Source organism: Natator depressus, chromosome 26, assembly GCF_965152275.1.
Source record: "Natator depressus isolate rNatDep1 chromosome 26, rNatDep2.hap1, whole genome shotgun sequence".
NCBI classification, from domain to species: domain Eukaryota; kingdom Metazoa; phylum Chordata; order Testudines; family Cheloniidae; genus Natator; species Natator depressus.
In genome coordinates, this window is record NC_134259.1 from 5,239,021 (window position 1) to 5,256,134 (window position 17,114).

Below are 17,114 nucleotides of genomic sequence, written 5' to 3' on the forward strand. Positions count from 1 at the left end.
GAGCAAAGACCAAAGCTTAGAGGCAAGAATGACAGTAAAGATTAGGGGGATAGGAGGGTACCTTCAGGAGTATGTTCAGTCTGGCAGGCTGTCGTGGCAGCAATACATGATGCTATTACACGGTAGCCACCTGTTCAACAAGACACCTAATTACTCCTGCTCCCTGGCCAGTAGTGAATTGGGTATAATGGAAAGCTTGTTGTGTGTAGTCTGAAAGCAGAGGAAGCAGCAAAAATGATTATGAATGTGCTCCTGGTATAGCTATTATTTGGAACTACGTTAGTGATTCTCCTGGAGGAAGCTCTGTAACTTGTTATATCTTGAAAGGCTGATGCGATGGGAGCATCGGTAACTGAAGGAATTGGTGACAGGTTTCAGAGTGGTAACCGTGTTAGTCTGTGTCCACCAAAAAAAAAAACAAAAAACCACGAGGAGTACTTGTGGCACATTAGAGACTAACAAATTTATTTGGCTATAAAGCTTTTGTGGGCTAAAACCCACTTCACCAGATGCATGCAGTGGAAAATACAGTAGGAAGATGTAGAACACAGAGAACATAAAAAAAAAAAAAATGGGTATTGCCATACCAACTGTAATGAAACTAATCAATTAAGGTGAGTTGTTATCTGCAGGAGGAAAAAAAACTTTTTTAGTGATAATCTGGAGGGCCCATTTCAAACAGTTGACAAGAAGTTGTGAGTAATAATAGGGGAAAAATTAGCATGGGGAAGTAGTTTTTACTTTGTGTAATGACCCGTCCACTCTCAGTCTTTATTCAAGCCTAATAACTAGTGTCCAGTTTGCAAATTAGTTCCAATTCTGCAGTTTCTCGGAGTCTGTTTTTGCAGGTTTTTTTGGTTAGAGAATTGCGACTTTTAGGTCTGAAATTCAGTAACCAGGGAGGTTGAAGTGTTCTCAGACTGGTTTTTGAATGTTATAATTCTTGACATCTGATTTTGTGTCCATTTTATTCTTTTGCATAGAGATTGTCCGGTTTGGCCAATGTACATGGCAGAGGGGTATTGCTGGCACATGATGGCATATATCACTTTGGTAGATGTGCAGGTGAACGAGCCTTTTATGGTGTCCCATGGTGATACAGGCTTCTTTACTTTTCAAGGAATATTGCAGAATTGGTTCAGATTGCCCCTCTTTCTTCGCCCCTCAAAAAATCCGTATCCTACTTTTATTATTATAATAGAGAAACATAGATGTGCATGGTGATTGCATAACTCCCTCTATAAAAAGATCTGACTTACAAGCTAATGGCTTTAGCCTCTTGGTAACCCTGCATCGTAGGTAAGTGTGTTAGCCCCATTTTACAGGTGAGGAAACTAGGACTCTGATCCTGTCCTTGCTTGGTGGGCAGACCCTGTTGAAGTCAGTGGGGTTCCATGCAGGCATATGACTCCATATGCACGGAGCTTACTGTGGGATTGGGACCAGAGATACAAAGATGTGACTTATTAAAGCTCACTCAAGAGGCATGTGGTAGAGTTGGGAATAGAACCCAGGCTCCTGACCATACTCAGTACATTAAGAAAAAGGCCATGCTCTGGATAAAAGTTGAACTCATGGGAGTGAGTGGCAGAGCATTGGAATTTGCTCTCTTGCAAAATGCTAGGGAAGGGTAGGGAGATGGTGCAAGACACGTTCTTAGGCAGGGTGTCTAGCAGGATATCTGTGACTCTTGCGGGGGGGATTTCTCATGTGCCCATCAAGCAGCAATTGTTTTGTGCCTAATTCAGGTGAAGATGGCCATGAAACGTCTAAAAAAGTAGCATACACTGAAAAGCCAGGTATGATTTCAACATACTCATTCCTTAAAACGGATGAGAGAGGTTGCACGGCCGAGTCGCTCCCGAACAAACCTGTAACAAGAAATATTATTGTTTTAACTGATTTTTTTTTTCTTCTCCCCCCCGTGGTCATTCCATTACAGAGCCTAGCCCAGCTCGAGAACCTGTGCAAGCAGCTGTACGAAACTACAGACACTGCAACGCGGCTCCAGGCAGAGAAAGCCTTGGTCGAGTTCACCAACAGCCCGGACTGCCTGAGCAAGTGCCAGCTCCTCCTTGAGAGAGGAAGTGTACGTAGAAAATAATAATAATCAGATTCAAACGAACTGGCATTCAAATTTTGGCATTTTGGGTGAATGCTCTGAATGAAACAGGGAGCACATTAGGTTCTGCATACCCAGTAAGCTGGAACGTGTAATATTCACGAACGTCTTCTGCATACCAGACTTAAACCTTCCGTTGGTCCTGCATTTTCTATTGGTTTAGAAAAAATTGGAGTGTACCCACTAAGAGGTTTCCCTTTTGAGGAATCCTGCTTAGATCCTAAAGCACATCTAATCCACAAAGATAAGTATGCTTAAACACAGTTATGAAATGTGGTCCAGACTTGATATAGCGTAGTTGTTAGTTGTTGGGTGGGTTGTGGGGAGATGAAGTGTGGAAGGGGTTATTGTGAGTGGGAACACAAAGTAGGACTCTATAACCATGCTAGGAAACAGTGTGTGAATTTGGGCTAAAGTGTCACTAACACTTCTAGCAAGAGAGGTACTGTTGCACGATCATTCCAGTTTTGTCCGTGCGTCTGTTTATAGTGTGAATCACATGGAAAAGAACCTGTCTTTTGATAGATGGGTTCTTGATTAATCTTATGGGCCAACCTATTATGCAGCCTGATCTAAGAATACAACATTAACTCTGAAAGGCAAATTTTCATATTTCCACTGCTTTAGGAGTTCTAAAATAGCTTGGAAGATGTGATCAAAGATTAAAATCCCAGCATGAGATCTGAGACTCAGATGGGATTAAAACAGCCGTTTGCTTTGGGCCATTTTATCTTACTACTAAGAATCTCTTAAAGCAAAGGTTAGCCTCTCCAATAATGTCCTCAAAGCAATCTAGCAACAATTTCAACCAGAGGAAATAACCATTTTTATCTTTACAGTATTTTTTTTTCCCCCTTCTAAGTGGTCACTTGATTCATTTTGTGGCAGGATAAATTATGCTTAAAATTGCTTGGTCACAGGACCTTTTGAGGCTTGACTTATGGCCCAATGTGCATTCAGCCCTTCGAGTCTATTAGATCAGTGCCTTGCTCACAAAAAATCAGGAAACATTAGCCATCCTGTCTCAAAGGATCAAGGAACCAGAATGAGATGGGGCACTGTGCAGTGTAGTCCCAGCTGAACACAAGAGCTGAATTATTTATCTCTTTGTATTGTAAGTTTTTTGTGTGTGGACTCCTTAATTTCTTTGGAATAAAAAGTAAATTAATCTCTGGGTTTCAAATTGCATTTGTGTTGACCATGGAGGAACCAGCAACAAGCACAGGGAAAAAAGGAGGGGTCAATTCTAATGGGAAGTCTCTATATTACTTTGAACATAACCCGTTTTGTATCTGTAGTGTGTGTCAGATTGCCATTTTGTAAAGCTGATGCACAAATTGGATGATCTGACTCACTTACATTAAACTCTCTTTGGGCATATTATTATAAATGGGTTTCTGGTCTCTTGGATTCTTGGAATAGGTTATAGAGGCAAATCCTTTTTATAGTACTGGGTATTATTTAACACAAGAAACACTTGCAGTTACACTGCCCGCAATTCACAGAATCTCATACAGCCTAGGATTTCTGATGGTTCACTCACATTATCTGTATCCTATTCCCTAGATTAAATTAGTAATGTCCATTGGTCCGAGTGCTATTCTGTATGATACATAAATAAAATATGAAGGGGGAGGGAAAACTAACCTGTTTTGTAGTCAAGTGGAAGAGTTTGAAGTGTTCGTGTAAAATCTAGGACTGAGCGGGCGGTAACACTCGCCTGCAGCATATTGCTATCGGCACTTGTTCCTTCCTGCTTGCCATAATTCTCTCCACCCTTATGTGGGGGCACACAGGTGGGGGGCATGTTATGCTGCTGCTGCTGTCACCCAGTTATCTTTTGCCTCCTAGATGTTCTTTTTAAAATATTTTGGATAAACTTGGTGTATACAGAAACAAGGAACTAAGGCAGTCAAGAGCATTTAGACTTGTGAACTGAGCTAATATTGAAGCCCAAGTTTTCAGAGACCTGAAAGTTATTGGGTTAACGTAGTGCACGACCACCTTGTCTTCCGCTGTGTCCTCTTTTGTACTGAAACTTACATTAAACCGCTGCTTGTTGTGTCGTTTCTTTACAGTCCTCCTACTCCCAATTATTGGCAGCTACATGCCTTACAAAACTTGTGTCACGAACAAACAACCCTCTGCCATTGGAACAGCGAATAGACATTCGTAAGTAGAAGTCTTCCTTTTCTCTAGCCAAGCCATTGGCATAGCAAGCAAATACTATGGATAATGAATAATTAACAGTACCACATTGTGACAGGAAGTCTTTCTGCGAGCTACTAAGATTTATGGACATTGGTAGCCTCAAACGTATAGCGAAAAGGCAACTTTGCTGTCAGATAATCTTTTCCTAGCCCAGAGACTACTGGGTTTGAATGCCAGATAGATAGGAGTTATCCAGGTCCAAAGTAATCACAAATGTGTGGCCTTATGAATGAACAAATTTTAAGATAGTAACTCAATTCTCTATAAATTTAAGCTATTCATCTCCTAATTCCTTCTCTTCCCTACTTGTTCCTTTTAGCAAGGGGTAGCTTAATGAATCCAGTTATTAGGAAAGGTGATTATTTTGTATTTGCCCTTTTTTGTTCTTCTACTTCGCCCGGGTGGGGGGGGAGGGGGGGGGAAGAAGGGAGGGATTTCTTTCTGTTCATTGTCTCCCAAGACATTGGAGACAGATACTGGCTAAAGTCTGCTTTTTGCCTGTGACCCAGTACAGGGATAACTTTCCTGTTTTCTTGTCTGTACGAAATTGCATTGAACTGAGACTGGTGAGCTTCGTAGCTCTGCTGCTATCAAAGGAGCTCAGCCACAGCTCTGATCCTAGTCAGCGCTAAAGAGTGGGCCAAGGTGGAAAGCAACTTGGAAAACCTAGAATTCTAGTAATCCAAGGCTGAAAGTAAACCCCGATTGTGACCGCAGATTACTGTATGTTCTGTCTTTCCAGACAGTGATCTGTGCTAAGGAGTGATAGAGCAGGTCTGATTGCACTGATGCACTTCTTTTAGGGAAGGAAGGCAGAATGAATAGGACACTTGGGCAGTCTCTTCCAAGGATATAGACTCATAAACATTAACGTCAGAAGGGACTATCGTGATCAAGTAGTCTGACCTCTTGCACGTTGCAGGCCACAGAACATCACCCACCTACTCCTATAATAGACCATAACCTCTGGCTGAGTTACCGAAGTCCTCAGATCATGATTTAAAGACTTCCAATTGGAGAGAATTCACCATTTACACTAGTTTAAACCTGCAAGTGATGCATGCCCCATGCAGGAGAGGAAGGCAAAAAACAAAGGGTGTCTGCCAATCTGTTTAGGGGGAAAATTCCCTCCCAATGCCAAATACAGCAATCGGACCCTGAACACGTGTGCAAGCCCCACCGGACAGAGAATGGCAGATATGGTTTCAGAATTGAGAATGCTTTGTGGGACTCCACCTGTCACTTGCAGTAGTTCCTGTGAGAGAGTCATTCTGATGGGATGGGGTAGAAGCCTATCTCTGACTAGTGTCTTGTTGGGAGAGTAACTATGGTATCTCCTTTTCTTTGTGTGGTTGTGACCGTAGGGACTCTTCTTTGCCCAACTGGCAAAGGGTTTACTGTTCTGTAACAGCATCTCTTATCAGGCCTTACAAACTTTCTACTCCTAACACACTGCTTTCATAGTATGTGTGAGGTGTAAAATGGAAGCTTATGTCATATGGATCCTCATAATAGTTATGTGATGTATGCCCGGGTGATATTTAAAAAGTTGTTTGTATGTACATAGTGAAAATGTTTTAGATCTGTCTCCCAGGAACGGTTGGCAAGCGGGTTTTGCCAGACAAGGGAAGTGGAATCACCTACCTCGTTTGTTTATATGTAATTCAAACGTTGTAAAGTCCAGCACAAAAGACGCCCCATTTACACATGAGAATCAACAGGAAAAACAGATCAAGGGGGAATGCGAAATAAACTTGGGGGGGTGGGGGGAAGACACTTTGGCGCCAGCACACCAGGAAGGAAACCACATGCAGTCTTTCTGACTCTGGGGTATAAGAGAGAGGCACAAGGATCCCTCTTTTATCTTGCAATTGAGCGAGTGACCCTGCAGTGCAGTTGTATCAAAGAAAACAGGATCTCAACCAACCTTGGTTGAAATGCTGCAAGAAAGGCCATAGGTGAGAAATTGCTCTAGACAAGTTCAGCCTGTTAAAGTTTAGTCTTAGCCTAGTGCAAGCATTTCATACTTTTCTTTTACTTGTAACCCGTTGTTTTTGTTATCTGTGCAAACTGTGCCTTAAATCTTTCCCTTTGTTAATAAACTTACATTTGTTTTTACTATACATAGATTACAGTGCTGTGTTATGTTAGAGCTGATACTCAGCTGAATCAAACAAGCTAGTGTGTATGTACTGCTCACTTGGGAGTAGTGAACCTTTTAATTACTGTGAGTGTCCGGTGAGAGGGATGTTTTCAGGGTGGTTCGTGGCCTGGGGTGCACCTATTATTAACCTGCAAGGCTGAGTAAGGGCTTGCAGAGCCCTGAGAAGTGTGTGAGAGTGGCTGAAGGACTGACACCCAGCTACCACACACAAGACTCTGTCACGCTGGATGCAGGAGTGGGATAGCAAGGTGACTTGCCGTCTGGGGTGCCTGAGAAAGCATGTCATCGGTGCTTTACCAAGCCAGAGTTAGTCAGCTTCTCCTTTCTCACTGGACAACGGAATGCCCTGGTGTTGGGGGAGCCTGTCCTGAGGGAAAGGTCCTTCAACCTTTCAGCAGTTCTTGCCAGACGTGTTCTTACAAAGGACTAAATTCCTCTTCTGATACAAAACAACACACTTTTGGGTGGGAAGAAACTGTTCTACATGAATACCCACCCACAATTTCATATCTCTAGAACCTCCAGACCCTTGGTGTATTGTATTGTGACTAGTCTGTCAAAAAAGACCTGAAATAAAAGGTCAGTTATGGTTGTCTGGATACCATAACTGCATTTACATGCTTTCAACATGGTGATTTGTTTCCTGTGTTTCGGTGTAAGCTTTATAAAGGTATTTTTCCTAATGCAGATTCACAACCTTATGTTCAGCTTAACAGTCTCTTTGTCTAGGAATTTCCTTATTTTTATTCTTCTTTTTTTGTCTTGCAGGGAACTATGTGCTCAACTACCTTGCCACCAGGCCAAAGTTGGCAACTTTTGTAACGCAAGCGCTAATTCAGTTATATGCGAGGATCACAAAGTTGGGCTGGTTTGACTGTCAGAAGGATGAATATGTCTTCAGAAATGTGATCACAGATGTCACAAGGTTTTTACAGGTCAGCGACACCTTTAAAAATAAAGTGGGGCGGGGAGGGAACCAAAAACCTGGTGTGATCGGAGTGTTCTTGTTGTGCATGAGTTGCCATATAATGCTCTGAGAACCAGGGCAAGTGTGTAGCTATTTTTCCACTTCCACTGCATTAGCTGTTGCTCCTCAAGAGCTCTAGTATGTATGGCCTGTCAAAGTTGATAAATCTAAAAATCAACCTGTCTTGATAACTGTCCCATATGAGATTGTAAGCCCTTCAGGATAGGGACTGTCATTTTGATTTCTGTAAAGTGCCTGGCACTCATGGTGTGCTATGTGACAGGGTCGGGCCAGATGGCTACAGGAGAGTAAGAGAAGGCAGATATATTAGCCCCAGGTTAAGTAGGTCCCTTTTCCCTGGGTAAGGTAACAGGGAAGGTCCCAGAACAATCAGGAACCTTCTGGAGACAATTAAGACAGACAGGCTGATTAGAACACCTGCAGCCAATCAAGAAGCTGCTAGAATCAATTAAGGCAGGCTAATCAGGGCACCCTGGGTTTAAAAAGGAGGTCACTTCAGTTTGTGGTGCGCAGGTAAGGAGCTGGGAGCAAGAGGCACTAGGAGCTGAGAGTGAGAACGTGGACTGTTGGAGGACTGAGGTGTAGAAGCATCATCAGACACCAGGAGGAAGGTCCTATGGTGAGGATAAAGAAGGTGTTGGGAGGAGGCCATGGGGAAGTAGCCCAGGGAGTTGTAGCTGTCGCACAGCTGTTCCAGGAGGCACTCTAAACAGCTGCATTCCACAGGGCCCTGGGCTGGAACCCGGAGTAGAGAGCGGGTCCAGGTCCGTCCCCCCCCCCCCCCCCCCCCCCCCCAAAATCCCAACTCCTGGTCAGACACAGGAGGGGTCGACCTGGACTGTGGGGTCATGAAAACGACCAAACTGAGGGCTGTTGTGAAGCTCCAAGGCGAGCAAATCCGCCAATAAGCGCAAGACCCACCAAAGGTAGAGGAGGAACTTTGTCACAACTATAAGTATTAAATAATGTGGCAGAACTTTAGGATTCCAAGTATGTAATTCCTCTGTCAAAGCCCCGAATCCAAATGATTCATCCAAAATGAAAAGCAGGATGACTACCCATTAAACTGGGGATATGTGCACCTCACCTCACTTGCAGCTGCGTTACTGCGAGTGTGACAAATTGCCTGGTTTGTTTAAATACCAATCTTTTATATTAAGCCAGGACCATCGGGGCCTTCAATTTTGAGTTTGGACCCTTTAGTATGGGAAAACTATCATTTAATCAGTTTGGGTGTATCTGGGTTTTTTTAGGTAATTAATTTTGGCTGTACCAACCTTGAGATCCTTTAAAATTCAACAGGGAGGAGAGGGGGTTATTTTTCATGTTCTGCCTGGGATTTCCTGGCAACCATCAGAGTAGTACTTCTAAGAAAAGAGACTAAGCGTGGGGGAACCTCTCATTGCTCTGGCTGGCCGACATAGCTTCAGTGAAGAAGTGGAAAAAGACTGGCTACAACTCATCGGCTGCAGAGTGCAAGATATGAGTTGGTGTGTGACAAAGGAAGGTTTTAAAAGTATGTGTGATGTGGGGCGGTTGGTTATAGAAGATCTTCACAGATATTATGTGGAACATCGTGGCTTGACATATCTGTAGAAACATCCCATCCCATGATTATTAGCAAATATTTACACTGGGGTCTCAGGGTGCTATTGCAATCGTAATCAGAGAGCCATTGGGCTAGAAGCTGTATAAACATGGTCAAAAGACAGTCCCTGCCCACAAGAGCTTAGCTTTACAGGCAGAAGATGGAATTTTTTCAGCAGTCCCAAACTGTGGGACTCTCTTCCAGACGAGGCTAGCATGGCATAAAATCGCACTGTTCTCACAACGCTCTCAATGCTGACTTTTTTCTCCAATTGAACATTTTGAACAATCCAACTTCCACAAGGAAGTAGTAGTAAATAATCCCAGAGTCCATGGCTGCAGTGGGAGAAGAGGAAAGGAACTAGAGTGGGACTCTTTTATATTGTGATGGTGGGATTTATTTATTTGGATAGACAGTAGAATAGTATGATGAGTGTGAGGATCGTAAAATTTAAGAAGTGATATCTAGAAAATATTACAATGCCGAAGTGTTACACCTTTCCATAAACGGCTCAAACGATTTCTAGCTTTTTGAGACAATCCTGTTGCTTTTCTCTCAACTCCATCTCCTAAGGCATGTTGAAGACTGTATTTGGTTATCGGTCATGAGTTCAGCAAAGATTCCTGGCTATACAGCCGCATAGTATCATGTTAATGCTTGAGGCCATTGTTCAAAACAGAGGCCTATGATTGTAGCCTCTTCCCCACCAAGTCTGCAGTGTGTTTGGACTCCTGCAAAGGGGATGAACTTAGTCTCGGATGAGAGAAGAAACTGGGACAGTTAGTGCAGGCGGGAGCTGGGGAACCCCAAAAGTGGAGCTGGGGAACGCCATCCAGTTACAGGAAGGGAACTCCTTGTGGCAAAAGAAGAGACCAGGGTAGCTCTTGTACGTGAAGTTAGTTGGTATGTAAAGTCTCCTTCCCAGTGAGCAGGTGTTTTGTATCAAGACTGCCAATGTGTCAAGTCTATAAAAGAGAAGCCAAAGACTGTAAGGGCTGTGGAGAATGAACTCCCTTGACTGCTAGAGGTGGGGCCTCATTGTCAGGAGTGAGATATTGATTGGGTGGTGGTTGGGGAAATTTTAATTGCCACTTCTCATGCTGCAGGAGTTCTGTGGCTCTAAGACTTCAGTTTTCAGAGCTGTTAGTTGGCAGCTTTCATGATAGCTAAGGTCTCAGTCCTGCAAAGATTTATGCACTTACTTAACTTTACCACTGATTTCAGTGGAACTAAATACTTGAAAGTAAGCACATATGTAAATCTTTGAAGAATCAGGGGTAAGTAGGCACCAAAAATGTGATTTAGAATAGATAGATAGATGAGCCATTAAATAACATGTGTATTTTTGTTTGAGCACTCCATAGAAATTGTTAGCTGCTGAGAAGTCTGGCAAACATATCAAATTGTAAATAATATGAATTTTTTTTTTAAATGCATCTAAATATAGAACTCCTGGGTTTTTAAACACATTGTGCTTGAACATTTTCCAATCACTGTTCTACGAGGACATTGCATACCTAGCCAAATATATCTTATTTACAGTGTGCAAGTACTTCCTTCTGCATGGCAGAAGGACTTCAGAATTACAGTGAAAACTGGCGAGAACAACCTGACACTGCTAATTCCTCCTCTTCTTCCCTCCAATCTCTCTCATCAGGATAGCGTAGAACACTGCATCATAGGAGTGACAATTCTGTCTCAGCTAACGAATGAAATTAATCAAGTAAGTGCTACAGCCTTCTTCAGTGAAGTAAGTGTCCAATTTTCTCATTTGTATTGTTCTGCTGTGTGTGTGTGTTTGTGTGCTGATTTTTATTTTTTGCTATCATGCGCTTTTGCGGTAAGATATTGATATTTCTTCTGATCTAAGGATTTCTTTGCCATCTCCTGCTCTTAGCATCTCATCTTCTCCAGTACCTGGATGTAATGCTCTATGATAAAAATGAAGCAACACTAAAATAGCAAATGGGTTCCTGCCCAGTACAATCTTGCCTGTAAGGATAAAGCCCCATAGCATGAATTAGCAAAGCATCATTAGCATCTTTTGTCCTCCATTCCTATGCATTTTTTTTAACTTTGTGCATTCTCATTTTAAAAAAATTCACAACCCTTTTTGCATTGTCAATCATTCCAATAACTTCTTCATGGGGATATAAATAGAGTATAAACATAACAAATCTGGTAAATATTTTGAGTTCCTTTCCAAATACCTAGCATGTTGCATGTTCAGTGTGCCTTACAAATACCAAGTGACCCTATTTCACACACTTTTGGTTTTGTTTTGGGGTTGTTTTTTGGGCGGGGAGGAGGGAGGGACTGACAGGGCAAAAAGGGACACAGGATAAGTAACTTGACCAAGTCTACATTTGAATCAGTGGCATAAGCAGGACTAGGATTCTGGAGTTCTTGTCTTTCAGTCCCATGGTCCGATTTCTGCTAGATCTTGTTTCCTCTCTGGTATTTATTTGAAAAGCTGGGGACTAGAGACATTAATTGGTCGGAAATAATCATACACTCCTAAAGCCCAATTTATTTTCTAGCTGTGACTCCTTCAGACAGATATTACTAGTGCATGTCAGACTGCCACCAGTCACCCCAAGGAGCAGTTTTCCGTGGGGACCCTTCTAGTTTAGATGAGAGAGATTATCTAGACTTTTGCTGAGAGGACTAATACTAATTAGTTTTGTTTTAGCCTTTTAAATTCTCATTAATATGGACACTAACTTTGCTTTTGCTAATACATGTGCAAACACTTGAAAACAACCCAGGCTTTGAAACTGAGAAATTCTACCATGGCGTTGAATAACTTAATTAAAAATGATAGGTACAGGCAATATAGGCCAGAAATTTCCCATTTTGGTGTCTAAAGCTGTGCAAAGCACCCACCGCTCTCACTGAAATCAGTGAAGTTCAGCTTCTCTAAAAATCGGGACACTTTTTTTGTTTAGGAGCCTGGAAGCTCCCACCCTGCTCTGAACAGAATCTATTCCCACCCATTGTGTTTAGTCCAGATTTACCTCACTTCTTGGGATTTGGCTTCATTGGTTACTCAGACAACAAAGTAACTGTAAACTTGTGGCGGGACTTTCTCCTCCGCCTTGGATACTTCTACAGTTTCCCTGCAGGAGACCTCTCTGCCTCAGACCTTTGTTCCCTGTGCCCAGAGAACCACTCCCACCTCCCTAATAACAAGGGCAAAAATAACAAGCCAGCAAGACACAGTGGATCAGTATATATTGATCAGCATCTCCCTGCAGGGTTCTAACACCTAACAGGAGAGGGGATCAACAAAAAAGTTCTGTCACCAGTTGTTTCCTAAATCCATATTTAAATCCCTAGCTGTAGGCAACAAAGCTAGAAAATTTTGGCCATAATTCATGAATCTCTTGTTTAAATATGTAAGAGAATAATTCTGCCACAAAATATTATCTAAATACACTTTGGGTTAAAGACACCTTCCTGAAATTGCCACCACTTGCATTGCTAAAAGCACGCTCACTTGCAAGCAGTCACTGTGTTGGTATGTGGCAAATACAGTGGATGGTGATTTATTTGGGGTTTCATAACTATATAAATTTCAGATTCATTACCATGTAACTTGTATGGGTCTTTTTTCTTAAAGTGAATTTGTGGTAACTTTTTTGTATATAAAAATATCTACACTAGTCTAGCATTTTTTTTGTCCCAAAGATCTGTACAAACAATACACATACTGAAATATTGCCTTCTCTAGTATAGGGAGAGGATTAGCCAACTGGCTTGCAGCATGTGGCACAACACTGGAGAGCTGGGAAACTTACCAGCAACAGTGAAGCAAATCCTGACTCTTACAAAAAGTGCATGAGATCAGCAATGGGCATGCAGAGAATACAGGATGCCTGTTTTCCAGACCTCCTCTAATAGATAACTGATAGGAGAGAGATGAGAGGAATATCCGTTCAGTGGTTAGGGTGCTACCCTGGGACAGGGGAGAGGTAGATTCAATTCTCTCCTCTTCCACAAACTGTGCGCGCCCTTGGGCGGGTGACTGTCTCTCTGTGCCTCCATGCCCCATCTGCACAATGGGGATAATGGCACTGCCCTGTCTCATGAGGGTGTTGTGAGGATAAATACAATAAAGGTTGTGAAGTGCTTGTATCCTACACTAACGGGGGCTGTATAAGATGGAAGGTGATCAGTAGTGTATATGAATGAGGGTAACAAGCAGTAGTCTGGTTTTAGAGTAACAGCCGTGTTAGTCTGTATTCGCAAAAAGAAAAGGAGTACTTGTGGCACCTTAGAGACTAACCAATTTATTTGAGCATAAGCTTTTGTGAGCTACAGCTCACTTCATCGGATGCATACTGTGGAAAGTATAGAAGATCTTATTATATACACACAAAAAGCATGAAAAAATACCTCCTCCCACCCCACTCTCCTGCTGGTAATAGCTTATCTAAAGTGATCACTCGCCTTACAATGTGTCTGATAATCAAGTTGGGCCATTTTCCAGCACAAATCCAGGTTTTCTCACCCCCCCCCACACACAAACTCACTCTCCTGCTGGTAATAGCTTATCTAAAGTGACCACTCTCCTTACATTGTGTATGATAATCAAGGTGGGCCATTTCCAGCACAAATCCAGGGTTTAACAAGAACATCGGGGGGGGGGGGGTAGGAAAAAACAAGGGGAAATAGGCTACCTTGCATAATGACTAAGCCACTCCCAGTCTCTATTCAAGCTTAAGTTAATTGTATCCAATTTGTTAATGAAACTCTGAATGGAGAGGAGGTTTCAGGCTAAGTATGTGTCTATGTAGGCATTTAAGCCTTCTTTCCCCATGTACCATGAGTGATTGTAAGGGTGGGGGAAGAACATTTTACTTGCACACCAAAAAGTAATTCACCATGGGCCTCTGGGGGAATAGATCATTTATTTTAATGCAGCTTTGCAATATTCAGAATTTAAAAAAATCTCTGGTGCTAATACTGTAGTTTACTGTATTCAGTGTTTAGAGCACATTTCTCAAATTAATATGTGCTTGTGGTATCCTATATCGAGCAACATCCACTTACTACTTTTCCTAACACACATGGCATACTTAATTGTCGTACAGCTACAGGTCCTGTACGTGAGTTTAAAAACAAACATGGCCAGATCCAAAGTGGCACCAATGCAAAGGGCTTCTTGTAACTTTCTAAAAAGAAAAAAGAAAAGGAGTACTTGTGGCACCTTAGAGACTAACCAGTTTATTTGAGCATGAGCTTTCGTGAGCTACAGCTCACTTCATCGGATGCATAGCATATTGTGGAAACTGCAGAAGACATTATATACACACAGAGACCATGAAACAAAACTTCCTCCCACCCCACTGTCCTGCTGGTAACAGCTTATCTAAAGTGATCATCAAGGAGGGCCATTTCCAGCACAAATCCAGGTTTTCTCACCCTTCCCCCCCCCCCCCCCCCCACACACACACACACACACAGACACACATACAAACTCACTCTCCTGCTGGTAATAGCCCATCCCTCTTTGAAACCTCTCTTTATAATGCGCATGATGATCAAGGTGGGTCATTTCCAGCACTAATCCAGGTTTTCTCACCCCCCCCCCCCCACACACACACACCCCCCTCCAAAAACCACACACACAAACTCACTCTCCTGCTGGCAATAGCTCATCTTACAATGTGCACAGCAATAATCCAAGTTTAACCAGAAGAGTTCCCAGAAGTCACCTACTACAGGACAGGCCTAACAAAGAAAATAACAGAACGCCACTAGCCGTCACCTTCAGCCCCCAACTAAAACCCCTCCAACGCATTATTAAGGATCTACAACCTATCCTGAAGGATGACCCAACACTCTCACAAATCTTGGGAGAAAGGCCAGTCCTTGCCTACAGACAGCCCCCCAACCTGAAGCGAATACTCACCAACAACCACATACCACACAACAGAACCACTAACCCAGGAACCTATCCTTGCAACAAAGCCCGTTGCCAACTGTGCCCACATATCTATTCAGGGAACACCATCACAGGGCCTAACAACATCAGCCACACTATCAGAGGCTCGTTCACCTGCACATCCACCAATGTGATATATGCCATCATGTGCCAGCAATGCCCCTCTGCCATGTACATTGGTCAAACTGGACAGTCTCTACGTAAAAGAATAAATGGACACAAATCAGATGTTAAGAATTATAACATTCATAAACCAGTCGGAGAACACTTCAATCTCTCTGGTCACGCAATCACAGACATGAGGGTCGCTATCTTAAAGCAAAAAAACTTCAAATCCAGACTCCAGCGAGAAACTGCTGAATTGGAATTCATTTGCAAATTGGATACTATTAATTTGGGCTTGAATAGAGACTGGGAGTGGCTAAGTCATTATTGCAAGGTAGCCTATCTCCCCTTGTTTTTTTCCTACAAACCCCCCCCCCCCCCCCCCAAGACGTTCTGGTTAAACTTGGATTATTGCTGTGCACATTGTAAGATGAGCTATTGCCAGCAGGAGAGTGAGTTTGTGTGTGTGGTTTTTGGAGGGGGGTGTGTGGGGGGGGGTGAGAAAACCTGGATTAGTGCTGGAAATGACCCACCTTGATTATCATGCGCATTATAAAGAGAGGTTTCAAAGAGGGATGGGCTATTACCAGCAGGAGAGTGAGTTTGTATGTGTGTCTGTGGGGGGGGGAAGGGTGAGAAAACCTGGATTTGTGCTGGAAATGGCCCTCCTTGATGATCACTTTAGATAAGCTGTTACCAGCAGGACAGTGGGGTGGGAGGAAGTTTTGTTTCATGGTTTCTGTGTGTATATAATGTCTTCTGCAGTTTCCACGATATGCTATGCATCCGATGAAGTGAGCTGTAGCTCACGAAAGCTCATGCTCAAATAAACTGGTTAGTCTCTAAGGTGCCACAAGTACTCCTTTTCTTTTTTCTTTTTACGAATACAGACTAACACGGCTGTTACTCTGAAACTTGTAACTTTCTGTTCATCCATGTATCTTGTCATTTGGCTCTCACTGTGACTGTGATTGGCTGGTGATAGAGGACTCTGCATCTGGCCAGCATTTTCATAGATGGGAGTGGAAAGAGTAAGGGGCAATCAGGAATAATTTAGTGGATCTAGTTTAAGTAGGTCAAGAACTGTTCCCCAAACTAGATATTGGGGACTTCTGGAAAATTTTACCGACATTCCATTTTCAAAAATGATTTAGACATTAACAATTAAATTGTTTTTGAAAATGGACTTTAGCCTCCTAAATCACTTAGGTGCTGTTGAAAATTTTACCCTTAATCCTGCTTTAAAATTTTTGCTTGACATGAAACACTGTGTTTAAGCATTTTCAGAACATTGTTCTCACTTAGTACCCTAGACAGGTAATATCGTTTTATTAGCAGTTCAATAAAAAGTTAATGGCAGTACAGGAACCATTATTTTATGTTAATAGACTGTAATACAATTGGAGAACGTCCCTTCAGTTTAATCAACTGATGCAATGCAATTATGGGGGAGGAATGCCCTGGTGTGCCACTAATGTTTTATTAATAACATTCCTGTGAATTCTACTTGCCTTCCTATAAACTAGTCCTAAAAGTTGCTTGTGTCTCTACCCAGGCGGACACCACCCATCCCCTGACCAAGCATAGGAAAATAGCCTCTTCGTTCCGAGACTCGTCTTTATTTGATATCTTCACGCTTTCGTGTAACTTACTGAAACAGGTAGGGAGACTGCAGTTCTGGTCAAATGCCTGTATCAAACTTAGGAGTAAACGCCTTTCTGCTGTAACTTCATTGAAACTAGTCCTTTCTTTCTAGATGTGGCAGTTTTCCACACATCTGCCTTTAGGGAGATTTTCAGATTAGATTCCTACCTTTCACTTCATAACATCTCTGTACTGCAGAAGTGCTTAGGTGTTCGTTTACAGGCAAGGTCATAGAACAGCCTGATTTTCCTACTAGGTAAGTCAGGCTCTGATTAAGGTTTTGTGTATTCACTTCGTTCAATACAAACCGAAGATAGAAATGTCATGACCTTTTTAAAATTT

The 17,114-nt window shown here is 42.5% G+C and overlaps 1 protein-coding gene across 2 annotated transcripts in view; it reads left to right on the forward strand.

The window, feature by feature from the left end:
- XPO7 (exportin 7) overlaps positions 1–17,114 on the forward strand; it is a 78,891-nt gene that overhangs the window by 29,765 nt on the left and 32,012 nt on the right. The window contains exons 2-6 of one of the 2 annotated variants that reach the window (XM_074939924.1): positions 1,943–2,089; positions 4,201–4,294; positions 7,266–7,432; positions 10,731–10,823; positions 16,684–16,788. In XM_074939924.1, the coding sequence (XP_074796025.1) occupies positions 1,943–2,089; positions 4,201–4,294; positions 7,266–7,432; positions 10,731–10,823; positions 16,684–16,788 (606 nt within the window). The remainder of the gene's footprint in view (positions 1–1,942; positions 2,090–4,200; positions 4,295–7,265; positions 7,433–10,730; positions 10,824–16,683; positions 16,789–17,114) is intronic. The other variant, XM_074939925.1, reaches the window with a different exon arrangement.